Raw genomic sequence first — 14,659 nt, 5'->3', positions numbered from 1 at the left:
TTCACTATACATTAGACTTTTTCCCCTTAACATTAATATTCTTTTTGATAGTTTTCAATTTAAATATTTGCAAAATATAAGTAGAAAATTTCAATGTGTATATAGAAATATTTACAATTTTTCTAAATACTAGTATTCTTTTTCTTTCATTACCCATTGCTTTTTCTTGACATTATTGTTTTTATAGATTGTCTACTCTGAATATTTGAAAAATGTAGAGATAAAATTTTCTTAACTTCAATATTCTTAGTTATTCTGTCCAGTTCGAATGCTTGAAAAAATCACTTACAGAATTTTAATTATAGATATGGAAAAATTTTAAAGAAATATTGATACCTTTTTTTTTCATTACCCATGTTTTATTTGTTTCTCTGTTGATGTTTCGTATGGCACTTGCCATGGACACGCCCGCTGTTACGAAGACAACGATTTTAAGCCGGTGGGGGAGCGCCTCTTGTTTTTATAGTAGCGCCAATTAGGGCCAAGAGTGCGATTTTGCTACTCACGCATCACTCATTCGCTTTCACAACCCCTTTTTACAGGATGGCACATTCACACATAGAACATAAGAAAAGCAACTATGCCCAAACTGAGACTCGAACCCAGGACGCCCAGATCACGGGGACGACACACTACCCTTATGCTAGGACGTCGGCTGTTCCTCCGTTAGTTTTCTTGACAATAATGTTCTTCTCAATCAGATGCAATATAAATTAAATTGTTCGAATATTTGCAAAATGTGGATATAGAATTTTCTTGGCATTATTATTTTTATTTATCATCACAACTTTTAATATTTGAAAATTGTAGATATAGAATTTCAACAAAAGATGTGACAAAATGTAGAATTTTCTCAAATACTAAATTGATAAAAAAAAAAGATTAAATTTCTTTCAATATCATGAAGAAATTTTATTTTTAGGCTTTAATCTACAGTTTCTCTTGGTTACATGTTTACAACATACTAAATGTTCAAAAATATCATTCTACAGAAACATAATTTGAATTCATCAGAAAAATTGCACTAAATAAGCTATATCTACTCAACAAATCTAAGAACTACTTCTCTATAAAGATCATACTCACAGAATATTAATTAAATTAGATATTTCTCTGAGTTAGATTTCTTGATTTAACTATTGATCAGATTTGCATTTAATATTTATGGCTATTGGTTCTAAAATTTGATGAACGTATTTTGATACTTTTGAAAGGAATAATGTTCTTAGAAAAAAAAAGGATTAAAATCGTGTAGCTTATGCATTCTTTGTTCTTGTATATATTAGTGTGATTCAAAATTTTTTTGATGAAAATGATTTTATTAAAATTTTTTTAGATTACAAAGTTCCATCGAGCTTTACTTTTTACAGAAGGAATTGAATTTTCCAATATCTTGAAAATATTTAATTTCATCACGCTTCCGAAGTAATCGCTGTTAGTTAGCTTATTCTTTTTATTAAAGTAATGATCTTTTATGTTTATAAATTTATGTTTACTTTTAAAAATTCTTGGGCAAATATTCTTTAATCATCATTAAATTGATATTTAAAAATTTGTCTTTATCAGATTCGAAAATTTAAGAACTAATTGTCTCATTTTTTCCTTTTATTGATTGTAGACTAATTTTTTAATAATGTATGCTTACATCGTAATTATACTAATTTTTTCCCAATACATTCTTACATCATAAAGTAACAAAAAGATTGATTTTTGATCCTTCAGAATATATCATCGATCATTTTTCTGGCAGAATTTCCTAAATTTCAATTTTTTTATGCGTTTAATCATTTTTTATTTCAGAAAAATTTATTTAGTAAAGCTTCAAAACTCAAAAGACTAATTGTTTAATTGCTTATTTAAAGAAAGCCCAGATTTTTTTTAACTATCGATTTTACTACTTTCAAAATAAAATATTCATTTTTTTTAATTAAAAATATGGACTAAAATAGATACAATGCAGTAGATGTTTTGTTTAAGACACATTCGTCTCACTCGTCTTAAGAAAATGTAAAATTTATTAAAATTGATCTCTCAACTTTCCCAAATAGATTTGTTAATTTATACTCACTAAAATTGATAACACTTGTTTACAAATTAAAACTTATAATCAGAACGATTATTTCTTTACAAGATAAAAACGTCTCATTACTATTTAAATTATATTGTCCATGCATAATATTAAAAAATTCGCTCAATATTTTATATATTCTTATTTGCTAAATTAATCAACAGAATTTCTTACCTAATCTTAATAATTTTTCATTTTTATATATTGTTGATATATAAATATGTATTAAATAAATCAAATTGATGCTTTGATTCGCGGTATTTCTGTTTGAAAAAGAAATAGTTTCCAAAATCTTTATTGCACAAAATTTGTACAAATCATGAGACAATATCTAACATAACGTAACAACTTTTCCAAGAGCAGTCTACAAAAAATCTACTGCTAAATTTCATTCTAGCTACACTTTTCTAAATAGTAACTATATGGAAACTACATGTCGAAGTATTTTCTAAGGAAATTGCAGTTATCCAAATGGGGCCCAGGTCCATGCATAACATCTAAAAGTACTCGGGGCTTCAAGTGCACGTATTGGTGATGGTATTTCGAATAGTTGGTCCACGTTTTCAGAATTTTTCTAAAAAATAAAACAACATATTATTGTAAATCATGATAAGCTAGGAACATAAAAATGTAATACTATTAGGCAATTAATTCTCAATATTCAACAAATTATCATTCAAATTTGATCTGGTAATAAAGTTACTCTTTCTATAAAATGCTGTACCCTAAATTTTTTTCTTTCAAATGAATCGTAAAATCATTTAACAAAGAAATACTGCGCAAATTGGCATATTCGAAGCTGATAGAACAAAATAAAGAAAAGATTAATCCAAAAATTGAAATTAACAATAACTGGGTTTTAAAATGAATATTTTAAGTAAAGACAATTTTTAACTCTTTGACCACCATTTTTTTCTTTCAAATGAATAGTAAAATCATTTAACAAAGAAATACTGCGCAAATTGGCATATTCGAAGCTGATAGAACAAAATAAAGAAAAGATTAATCGAAAAATTGAAATTAACAATAACTGGGTTTTAAAATGAATATTTTAAGTAAAGACAATTTTTAACTCTTTGACCACCATTCTGGCCCAACCGGCCATGCAAATTTTATCCTGAAGGACCGAATTCTGTTTCAAACCAGGGGCGCTTTTTGTAAATTGAGTTATTATCAAGGATGTTTTTGCTTTAAATCCTGCACTCTTCGTTTGTTACAGAAACCGGCTATCCAGGATAAAATTCGCACGACCAGTTCAGCGGGGTTGGTAGTGAAAGGGTTAAACAAAGAAGTTGATAAATAACAATTTTAATAAATAAATAAGAATAATACATAGCAAATTACGCATAAAATGAGTTTGTGCATTCTAGGAATCGCAGTAATGACATTTGAAATTTTTTTCTTAATGGCAAGAAAAAATATTTATATGCAAGAGAGATAGAACAGAACGCCGTCTCATACCCCCGTATCCGTGACCATTCTGGTCACGTGTTAATGAAAACAGCTGAATTACATATAATGCATACTGCAGTTTGAAATTTAAGCTGATAATAATTCATTTTTCCTTCTTTTTTTTGGGGGGGGGTTCCAACTTTTTTTTTTTTTTTTTTTTTTTTTTTGTGAAAAATAATCATATTCGACTTTATGAATAAGGTATCCGCTCAAATCACTTCCCAGTATCTAATTTCTAAATCGTTAAATATTGGCATGCACTTCCAATGGGAAAAAAATTCTAAACTATGTGAATAATTATATTTTACATTATTTAAGTTAAAAATTTATAATCGACAAAAGAAAAGTTGTCAATTTTGTTTCCCATGAGCTAATTTCTAAATCGTTTGGCAGTGGCATATACTTCCAGTTGGAACACAATTAATTCTAAATGATGAAAAGAATTATTTTTTTTACGTTACTTGAGTCAAAAATTTATATCCGATTTCATGAAAAGGTGCCAATTTTAATTGTTTCCCATTAGATAATTTCTAAATCGTTTGGCATTGGTATATATTTCCACAATTCTTAATGAAGTGAACAATTATTTTTTTATGTTATTTGAATCAAAAATTTATTTTCGACTTCGTGAAAAAATGCCAATTTTAATTGTTTCCGAAAAACTGATTTCTAAATCGTTAGACATTAAGATATACTTCTAGTTTGAAAACAATTTTTGATGAAATGAAGAATCTTTTTTCGAGTTATTTGAGTCAAAAATTTGCTGTAGGAAAAAAATTACAAAATCTAAATTTTTTTACATAGTGCTAGGGTCTAATCAGTTCTATTTAGTAAAATATTCTTGACACATTAACATTTTCAATAAAGTTCATCTTTATTTCAATTAAAATTAACAACGTTTTCAAGTTTTGAATATTACTATTTTAGATGATGTTATATCATTGCAATGGTTTCTTGAAAGAAATTCTGCCAATCAAAATGTTTTCACAAAGTTGTAATTGATTAATCAAAAACAGTGAAATTCTTTACTTTATAACTCAGTCAAATTGTGCCACAAAATTCTGGAAATTTTCTGAAAAACGATATTAGTAGATTAAAAATATTTCCTCCATATAAATAATAGTACTTCGGACTGTATAAAAATTTAAACTTCTTAATTTCTTTCAGCAGTACATTTATTTATTAAGTAATATAAAATATAATATTCGAATTCATTTAGAGTTTATTTCTACTCGAAATACGAGCTCATCTTTAAAAGATTACAAAAGAAAAATTGCATTTCAGTTGTAAAAATCTTCTACACAATTTATAGCCAAATATTATTTTGAAATAGAAATTGCGTTTCTTTGAAATCATTTGGAGTATTTAGCCTTGTAACATTCTCCGTTTCCCAGCACTGATAAGACATTTACAGCCAGCTGTGTCGTCGCTGTTTCTTACTAAACACCTCGAGATAACCAGATGGTGGATCTTTTCACCTGAGTCTCACCTTCTCACCTGGTCTCGCATCTGTTAATTAGTGACTACAGTGAAAGACCACATGTGGGAATTCCTCGTCCAAGAGATATTGATAGTGCCTTCAAAGAGAAAGGGGTGTCCAAACATCTGGATGCGAAATGTTTCTCATTGTGAAAGGACTATGATAATTCCGTGTTCCAGAATAGTCAGTTATGAAAGGCGCATCACTAAAAGAACCTTCCCACGACCTACTAGCGCCGCTGAGGGAGCATTTTGCTGAACCCCGATTGGCCGAAAGAGAGATCAAATGACCAATGTAAATTAAGAAGCAGAAATTGTCGCCGAAATAAAGCGCGGAGATTTTTTTTTAGCGAGAGGAGAAGAAACGAATTGCAGGCAGACTGTTGGACTACGCCCACGAGTTCGGAGTCCGAGAACCAACTGAGTTTCAAGATAAACCTTCGACTGCAACTGTTGTGTCTCCTACTACAGGTGTAAATAACTATTTATTTAACCAAGATTAGAACAAGTTGTTCTTTTGTATATATAGGGCTGTAAAATAAAGAATTGTCTGGAAATTCTGCTTCGTTATTTGATCAGTCTAGATCAAGACATTACAGCCTGTAATTTATTTCTGTATTTCCATGGCATGGCGATATCTGGATATAATTTTTAAAAGGTTCTTTCCTTTTAAAATTTATTAATCAAACTAATACTTAATGAATTAGGAAATTCTTTATTGAATTCTATAATTAAAAGTTTCTTTTGGGTCTTTTCCTAATTTTTTTAAAAATTTTTAGGCATCTTTCGATTTCAGTGCCTGCAAGGCAAAATTTTCAGGACTATCAGTGATATTTGATTTAACTTTTGATCTTTATTTTTTAGTTCCTACTCTTCACTAAATCTTTGGAAAAGCACCTACATTTTTATGTGATAGGAAGGAAGGAAGTGATATATTTAGACTGACAGTCATGGTCTATATCTTTAGGATGTTTTCCTAATGTCTTTTTCTGGAAACATCTTTTAATTTCAGTGTCTGCACAGATAGTTTTTCAGTATTATCAGATATCTTTGATTTAACTTGTGATTTTTCTTTATTTGTTCCTATTCTTCACTAAACCTTTGAGAAAAGACCTACATTTTTAGGGACTAAGACTAAAACTTAGGTGGAAAGTCAGCGATTATTTAGACTGAAAGTCAGTGTTAATGAACCTGCAATAGATGAAACCTACATGAAATCTAGTAAAATCATTACCTGTTAGTTACAGATGAAAACAGAAACTATCATCAGTAAATATATTTGTATTGAAGAGAGAAAATACTATAACAAAACCCCATTAATGATATTATTTAGTGAGCCAATAGTAACATTCCTGGTTACTACCAAGCAATAAGTTTTAATTATAATAAGGGCCAAATATATCCTTGTCAAATGGCTACAAGCGAGTGTTGTCGTGAGGATGAAAGATCACGATAATCATATCAGGAATAGTTAAGTAGGTTTTCAAAGGTCAATAGGGCAAGTTTTCCTCTCGATATTTCTTAATACGTGTCTTTTCTATGTTAGTATATGAGACAAAAGCTAGTGCACCTATATTATTGCAATATTGGAAAAAATGGGCATATCAGCTTTACCTTCAGATTACTCAGATTAAATTCAGCCTAGATGTTTAAACTACAATATTCATTATCAAAATGTTACCTTCGTAATAGGTAAATAGGTCATTGGCATATTTCATCGAGCTTATTGGCCCCTGTAAAATATTTATTTCTAAGCAAATCCGTTCCAATATTTAGAAAATTTCAGGGTTTTATAGGAGTTTTCTGCAACCTGACGGAATTAAAAGCATAATTTTCTCACTTCCAAAAATTTTAATTATTAATCTACTTTTGAATCGAGCCGAATGTTGTGTAGTAAGCGCTAATCATTCAAAAGCTTAGAGACGACTGATTAAAGTATAAGCAAAAAGGTTCTGGAATACAATCATTACTAGATGAAAGACGAGGAAATAAATGGTGTTTCCCTTCCTTTTTCTTTAATGCACCCGTATAATTGTAGAATAAAAAGTCAGAATTTGCTTTCTCTTTCAGTGCATATGCATCATAAACTTAAATCACATTCTATGCTTATCGAAATAATACAAATCATTTAGTTTAGTAAATTACCAAATTAAGAAACCAGTTATATTTAAATCTATCACATGAAAACACGATATAGATTTCAAATATACCCGAATACTTTGCAAATATTATTTATAAATGTTACTTTATTGAAAAACAGTAATATAATTCACATTATTGAAAGCTTTCAAATATTGAATTCAAATAAAAATTCAGGAGAAACTAAATATTTTAAGGATGATTATTTAAGTTTCATTTTAACTGCATGTTTTTATCCAATTTTGAGTTTAATAAACAGTTTATCGATAAATTTGCTTTTGTTTTATTTCATATTACCTCTTTAAAACCTGACTCCGTTGATTGAAGGAAATATTTTTGAATAAAATTATATTTATCAAAGCCAACACAATGGCATTAAAAAATTAATATTATGAAAAAGCCCAATTTTTCAATTCTATTATATGCATAAGAATCAACAATTTGAAGAAGGCCAATCAGTGATGACATTTTTCTGTAAACACTCACAATTAATTATCACATAGACGTTCATTATTAGCTATGAAAAAATGAAAGAAAATCTTAAGTTAATAAATGATGTCGGAAATTTCATCTAAATGTTAAAAGAGAAATAAACAAGAAAGATATAAATATTTTTCTTATATTATTTCTGTAAAATATATTATGAATTTGTTTCCTTCTTGAAATGTTTCAGCAGTTACTTTTTCATATGCACACGCACGCACGCATGCACGCACGCACGTACACACACACACACACACACACACACACACACACACACACACACACACACACACATATATATATATATATATATATATATATATATGCATGTGTGTGTCTGTGCGTGTGTGTGTGTGTGCGTGCATGCGTGTGTGTGATATTTTAATTCTAATTTCAATTTAATTAATTTCCAAAATTTTATCTTAATTTAGCCCATAGTAACTTCATTCTAAAATATTCTCTCATTTCGTGATCTAATTCCACTTTCGATTTAATTAATCCCTTTGTAAAAACAATGCACCATCAGTACTACGTATCAAATGAAAGTGATACTTTTGCCCTTGTCAAAGGTCATTCCATCGGCACGTGGCCGGAAATCCTATGTTATATAAGACTAGTAATCATTTGTTTCGCCCTTTTCGCTCTTCTTTCTTACTTCTGCTTTTGTGCCGCACTGCGTCTCCGTGTAAATGATTATGCCATCAAAAACATAACTTGTAAAAAAAACCAAGTCTCGCAACTCAATTCTTCTATCGTAAAAAGTTGTGAGATCCATGTAATACCAAGTTGGTCCATTTATTCAGTCCCTACTTAAGGGTCCTTCTGTCTTAAGTTATTACGTAATTAGCTAACCTAACAACATCTTATGGTGACCATATCAATATTAAAAATCTTTTATGGTTTAAATAAATAGATTGACTTGGCAATCGCATAAAAACACAATGTATCTACATTAAATTAGATTACATTAACATATTATATTAAATTAGATTGTTTAGTGCGATTGCCAAGTCAATCTATTTATTTAAACCATAAAAGATTTTTAATATTGATATGGTCACCATAAGATGTTGTTAGGTTAGCTAATTACGTAATAACTTAAGACAGAAGGACCCTTAAGTAGGGACTGAATAAATGGACCAACTTGGTATTACATGGATCTCACAACTTTTTACGATAGAAGAATTGAGTTGCGAGACTTGGTTTTTTTTACAAGTTATGTTTTTGATGGCATCTCATTTCTTTTTGTAGATAGTCCTTTTCTTATTTTTGTATGTAGTCTTCCCCTTTTTCTTTTCCGGTACTACTTCTTGAGATTCAGCCACAGTTTTTCTCAAAGCCCAGTCTCTGTCTCTATGGGTTTTTCTCGTAAGCTTTGATGTGACAATTTTTGACAAGTCTGGACGGTAAATGCTTCTTAGTCTGTTGTATTCACAAATTAAGGATTCCTGCGCTTTAATACTTGCAAAGTCGACATTTATTAGATGTAAGCCGTCCAGACTTGTAACTCTCGGAATTGCCACAAAAGCTTGAACGGATGTGAACGCTGCAGAACCAATATCCATCAGTGCATTATTTAGACTTAGACCGTGACTTTTGTGTATAGTTATAGCATAGGCTATACATATGGGAAACGGTTCGCGATGAGCATAAGCTCTATTAATAATTTCAAATTTAGTTTTGACCGGACTAAGCTCGTAAACATGTTCTTTATTAAATGCAATGTATATTTTCTTAATTATTTTTTGTATTTTCCTGATCAACCTTTACTCTTTGCACAATACCGATAGAATCATTAACTAAACCAAGACTCACGTCAATATTTCGCCTTATGACTTTTGCTCCTATTTTTATAATTATGTTCTCTTCCAGGCCTGCAGTCATAGAAGCATCGTCTTCATATTTTTTTATGCATTCACGAGCTCTTTTTGTTAGGTATCTGGGGAAATTTATGCTATCTACAGCTGTAAGTTTTATTTTGGGATGTAGAAGAGATTTAAGCATTGCAGTATTTAATTGTTGACACATGTTTTTTATAGATAATAAGCAAACGATATCATCAGGAAGTTTCTAGAGGTGTTCAATTATTTCAATTAATCTGTTTTCATTTGAATTTGATTTGAGAGTTATTAATCTAGTCGAGAGTAAGTAGCGGTCTTTTTGTGTAGTCACACCTAATCTTATTCTATTTAGCATTTCAACAGAGTCAAAATCATTGAGCTGTCGCATGTTAATTGTAAGTTCATCGTATATGAACAGTTCGGTCCACAGATTCGGTACACTGAGGGAACCTAATAACTTGTTAGTTTCAGCAGTTGATAGTTTTTCAAAAGGTGACTTTTCTCTTACCGGCGGACGCTGTAAGAGATCTCCGAAAACTACAAGATGTTTTTTTCCAAACTACCCATTCTGATCGTCTCTTGTGTCGAATATTTCAGATAAGTGTAAGTAAATATATGTTAAACATTGGATATCATCGACACTTCGTCTATTATAAACAACACTATTTCTTTCAAATCTGATCTCAGAAGGAGCACTTCATCAGAAAGTTGTTTGTACTTCGGTATTTGCTTGTGTTCTACAGGCAGTTGCAATAGTCTATGTATAGTCAATCTATTCTATGTATAGTCAGCTATTCCTGTTGGAGTACTAACTGCCACTTTTTTTGTTTAAATACGTCTTAACCCAAATTTTCAGAGTTTTTATTAAAAAGCTCTTTCCAGTGCCACCAGTTCCACTCACAAAACAGCGTAAAACGTCAGCGTTATTATCGGTTGTGTCCATTTTATTTGTTATCATATCGAAGACTCTTTTTTGATCGACATTAAGTTTTGCGATCATACTTTGAAGATCAGTTTGCTTTCTTCTACCAGATTGATTTTCTGAAAGTCACCCATTGCGTTTGCAGCTTCCACAGCTTCAAATTGAATTATTTCAAATTAGATATTGTTAGAAACCTGAAATTTTGAGATTTAATTAATTTTTCCCAGCGAGAATAGTGTCATCATATGAAAGACAGTTTTACAGTAATCTGTATTGGATACTGCCGGATGCCGAGCCAGTGATACGAGAGCTTGGTGACAAACTTGGCGACCATTTGGCGACTTGGCGAAGAATTTGCCGACAAAATGGATAATGCTCGAAACTTCGAAAAATGTATCGATCTGTCCATTATTACATGGATATTTTTAGTTTTTCCTTGATTTATACACTAAACACTAATTGTATTCTAAATTTGAAACTTCCATGTCTGCTAGAAGTGCCTTAGAGTTTTGATGATCTGTCAGTCAGTCAGTCAGTGACAAAATTCACAAACTTTGACTAGTTATAATTCTTAAACTACTGGTTCAAATTTAATGAAATTTGAAATATACCGTGTTTATATAATGCCTTCCTGGTTACTGAAAATTCAGGCTTCTAGTTTTATCCACAACGAAGTTATAGGGGGTTGAAAATGGCCTGAACTGCTTCGAGAAAAGGATAGTACGGCCGTGCCGCTTGTTTTTGCTCGACTTGGCGGGGGCACTGCCGTGCCCCCAGATATTCTTTCCTGGATGGTGGTAGAGAGAATAAAACGAAATTAAAACTACAAAGTCTCTTCACTGCCTCTCAAACCTGCATGCTGCTTCAACCAAAATAATGTTACATATTATTTAGTCGGCAGGATTTGAAAAGCATTACATATATATCCCTAAATTGATATTTTATTGATATATATAAATTAAAATTTATTCCAAATTCCAAATTTATTTTTTTCTACAAAATGAATTCATTAAGTATCTTTGCTAATCCAATGATTACTAAAATAGGTTATTAATTTGAAGCATAAACGTTTATTGTTCTATTGAATTCGATTCCTATTACGAAAGAATTCCGTCAAAATTGAAAAATACAAATACATACCCTTCTCTGGCAAAATCACCCCACAGTTTGGACATTGCGTATCCAGCATCCAGCTCGTCATCTCTGGGTGCATTTAGGTAGGTTTCGAAGGTATATCCGTCCAAAGGTCTAGCGAATATTATGGGTACTTCATCATAATGAGTGGTTCCCATCCATTTAGCCCATGGGCTCTGGTAAGGTCGGTGTTCGTATACGTAAAACTTGACAGTACTGTTAAAATTGCTATAAGTCTCTGCAAAGTACACAGTAGGGCATGTGACGCTGAAATCACCCATTGCAGTGAACACCTGTTTCCTGACTTTGTAAGTATCCATTTCCTCCAGGTCTCCCAGATACTGTTCAACGATGTCCTCAGGATTCATAAACTGACTGAACCATCTGCGGAGAATAGTGGCACCAAAAGATTTAGTTATCTGCACACCACTGTCACCAGTGGGACCAAAGAGCTCTGGATACTGAGTGGTCAGAAGATAGGATCCTTCGTTCTTGTTGGTACCGATTAGGATAGGGATTTTCTTGAATTTACCAGACATCAAGTATTCTTTAGGATTCTTCGGCATTAAGTCGCCTCCGTATTGAGGGAAAAAGGAAGTAGGATGACCAGGTTGGAAACTGCTGAGAGTCTCAGCTAGTGTTTTTGCATCTACATCTATTTAAAAGAGAACAGAATGTTAAAATACCTCTCTGTTATAAAAATAAAGCAGTAATTGTTAAAAAATGACATTTTTGAAAAACTAAGCTTTTATTAACATAGTAAAAGTTTTGAAATGTTCTTTATTTCCAAGTTGGGAATGGAAGTATTCTAAGTGAAGTTTAATCACATTTTTAAACTTAAATATTTTGTACTAAATATTTAAATTATAATTTAATTATACTTTACATATTTATGGTGGCTGTATTGTGAAAAGATATATCGTAAAACAGAATTAGTCGACAGAATTAGAAATATTCTAAGCAGAGGCAGATATGTAGATGTCAAAGACCGTTAGAATGAGAGTAAATGGGAAATGTCATGGTTTATTGTACTTTTTTTTTAATAAATAAATTCGTAAAAGTTGCAATTTCAACCAATTATAAAATATTTCGAAAATATTAACTTTCATTTAAAATAAATAACCTTGAAAAAGTTGCAATTTCAAGAGAATTAGGTTTGTATATGTTTCCTTATATTATTTTAGTTATTAGAATTTTAATATACACTAAATGTCTGTAACAATAACATTGTTACAAATCTTGGATTTCAGGCAATCTGGAATTAGAAAAATAAATAAAAATAAATACGTTTTCAAAAAAATTATGAAATAAAATTATTAATTAAAAGTAAATCATTTCGATGTTAAAACGCATTGAAGTATTAAACTAAATTGGCCAGTTTAGTAAATGATGAACATCATAATTCCACTACCCAAAGCCAAAAAATAACAAATCGGCTACTAGCTCTAAGTAAAGGGAAATTGAATTAAATTAATGATGCATTTTTATATCGTAACAAATGTTTAGGAATTTTTATTCTTATGATATCCATTGTGACTTTATGGTGAAAAGAATATCAATAAAATGACAAGATGTATTTGAAACATTTTAAGTAAAGTAGAATTTAATTGCATTCATAATACGTCTCAAAATTTTAATAAATGTTGAGTGATTTTCATTCCTATGATATTTATTTATTAATGGTATTCAGTTCAGACTCGTGCACTTTTATGATTTTAGTGTTGATTTCAAGCTTTTTGATTGAAAAAAAATTGCTTTAAATATTTTAGTACTTCAAAAAAGCATTTTTTTAAACATTTTTTTAAATAATTATCTCGCACAATTATTGTTAAAATTTTCTGTAATTCCGTTTTACAATTTTGGAATGCGAAAGTAATTTTAATTTACGCTGCCCTTCGGATCAAATCAAAAATTATTTTATAAATTTATAATTAAATTTCAAAAATATTAAAAATCCATGTTGTCATTCGGAAAGCACGAATATATAACATTTTTTTAGTTCTGTCGTAAGAATTGAATGAAAAAGTTTTTTTACAAAATGCAATTTTTTCGAATAGTAAATTTACAGACATATTAGAAATTAATCAAAATCATGTAAAAAACAACAGGAAATAGATAAAACCGTTATTGATAACTATGAATATATTTGAATTTTTAAAGTTGCATTTCGAAAACCTAAATATTTTATAAAACCCTTTTCTCGATTTGCTTTAAAAAATAATAGACGCAATTTTGCCCTATATTAGGATATGCTTCTGAAATGTTTACGTTTTCTATCAAATGTAGAGAGTCTAGATGTTTAATTGTATCATGAACTCTATTCAGCTTGTCAAAATATTATAAATTTTAATATTTTACTAAAAGGATTTCTCTTTAATATTTCAAGCATTTATTAAAATTTTTTTGGTAAGGAGTAAGTTAATATTTGTTTCGAATTTATAGAGAAACAGCCATTATGTCTCTATAATATATCAAATGAAATTTAATTGCGAAAACAATTTTTGGTGTAACGAAAAAAATTGGTAAGAAAAATTTTAAGGGAATAAGCCCATCCTTTTCAATGCATCTACTTTGAGAAAAAAATTTATAAATTTTAATCTGATTTAATTATTGATATTTTTCCATTCTTTTTTACTTTTGCATTCAGAATCGTAGTTTTCCTAATTATGACTCATTTATTTTTTTGTTATTATTTTTGAATTTTTTTCCTAAATTTCATTTGACTAATAGGAGCATTGATATTAGAAAAATTATTTAACTCTTATATTTGTGAACTGATACTTTTCTTCAGCTTAATATAGATATATTAAATGAAAATTATATTTAACTCTATTCCTTTAAAGAAGAATGTTTATTGTGGTTTTAAAACAATATTTTACTTTCTTGCCCTCTGATAAATAAGAACATAAATACTCGAAACGTTTTGCAATATTTATAATCTATTTTATTCATACTCTATTCCAAATTTTGTAAAAAAAATCATATAATTCAAAGTATTGAAAGAAAAAAAAATTCTCTTTTTACTCCTTAATTGCTGTGTCCTTGTATCATGCATGCATAGAATTATAACTTTTCAAACTTATGATGTAAATTTAAATCCTTAAGAGATGCTATAATTTCATCTCAAAATTTCATATAACA

The 14,659-nt window shown here is 29.7% G+C and overlaps 1 protein-coding gene across 2 annotated transcripts in view; it reads right to left on the bottom strand.

Moving 5' to 3' along the window:
* Positions 1-910: 910 nt before the first annotated feature.
* Positions 911-14,659, bottom strand: part of LOC129987976 (acetylcholinesterase-1-like) — a 28,677-nt gene continuing 14,928 nt past the window's right edge. For both annotated transcript variants that reach the window (XM_056096029.1, XM_056096030.1), the window contains exons 4-5: positions 11,525-12,173; positions 911-2,642 (exon numbers count right to left, since the gene is read on the bottom strand). In XM_056096029.1, coding sequence (XP_055952004.1) covers positions 2,498-2,642; positions 11,525-12,173 — 794 coding nt within the window. In that variant the 3' untranslated portion in view covers positions 911-2,497. The remainder of the gene's footprint in view (positions 2,643-11,524; positions 12,174-14,659) is intronic.

The sequence above is a fragment of the Argiope bruennichi genome, chromosome 10 (assembly GCF_947563725.1).
Source record: "Argiope bruennichi chromosome 10, qqArgBrue1.1, whole genome shotgun sequence".
NCBI lineage: Eukaryota > Metazoa > Arthropoda > Arachnida > Araneae > Araneidae > Argiope > Argiope bruennichi.
Note: the sequence above shows the minus strand (reverse complement) of the source record. Positions and strands in the feature narration are given on the sequence as shown.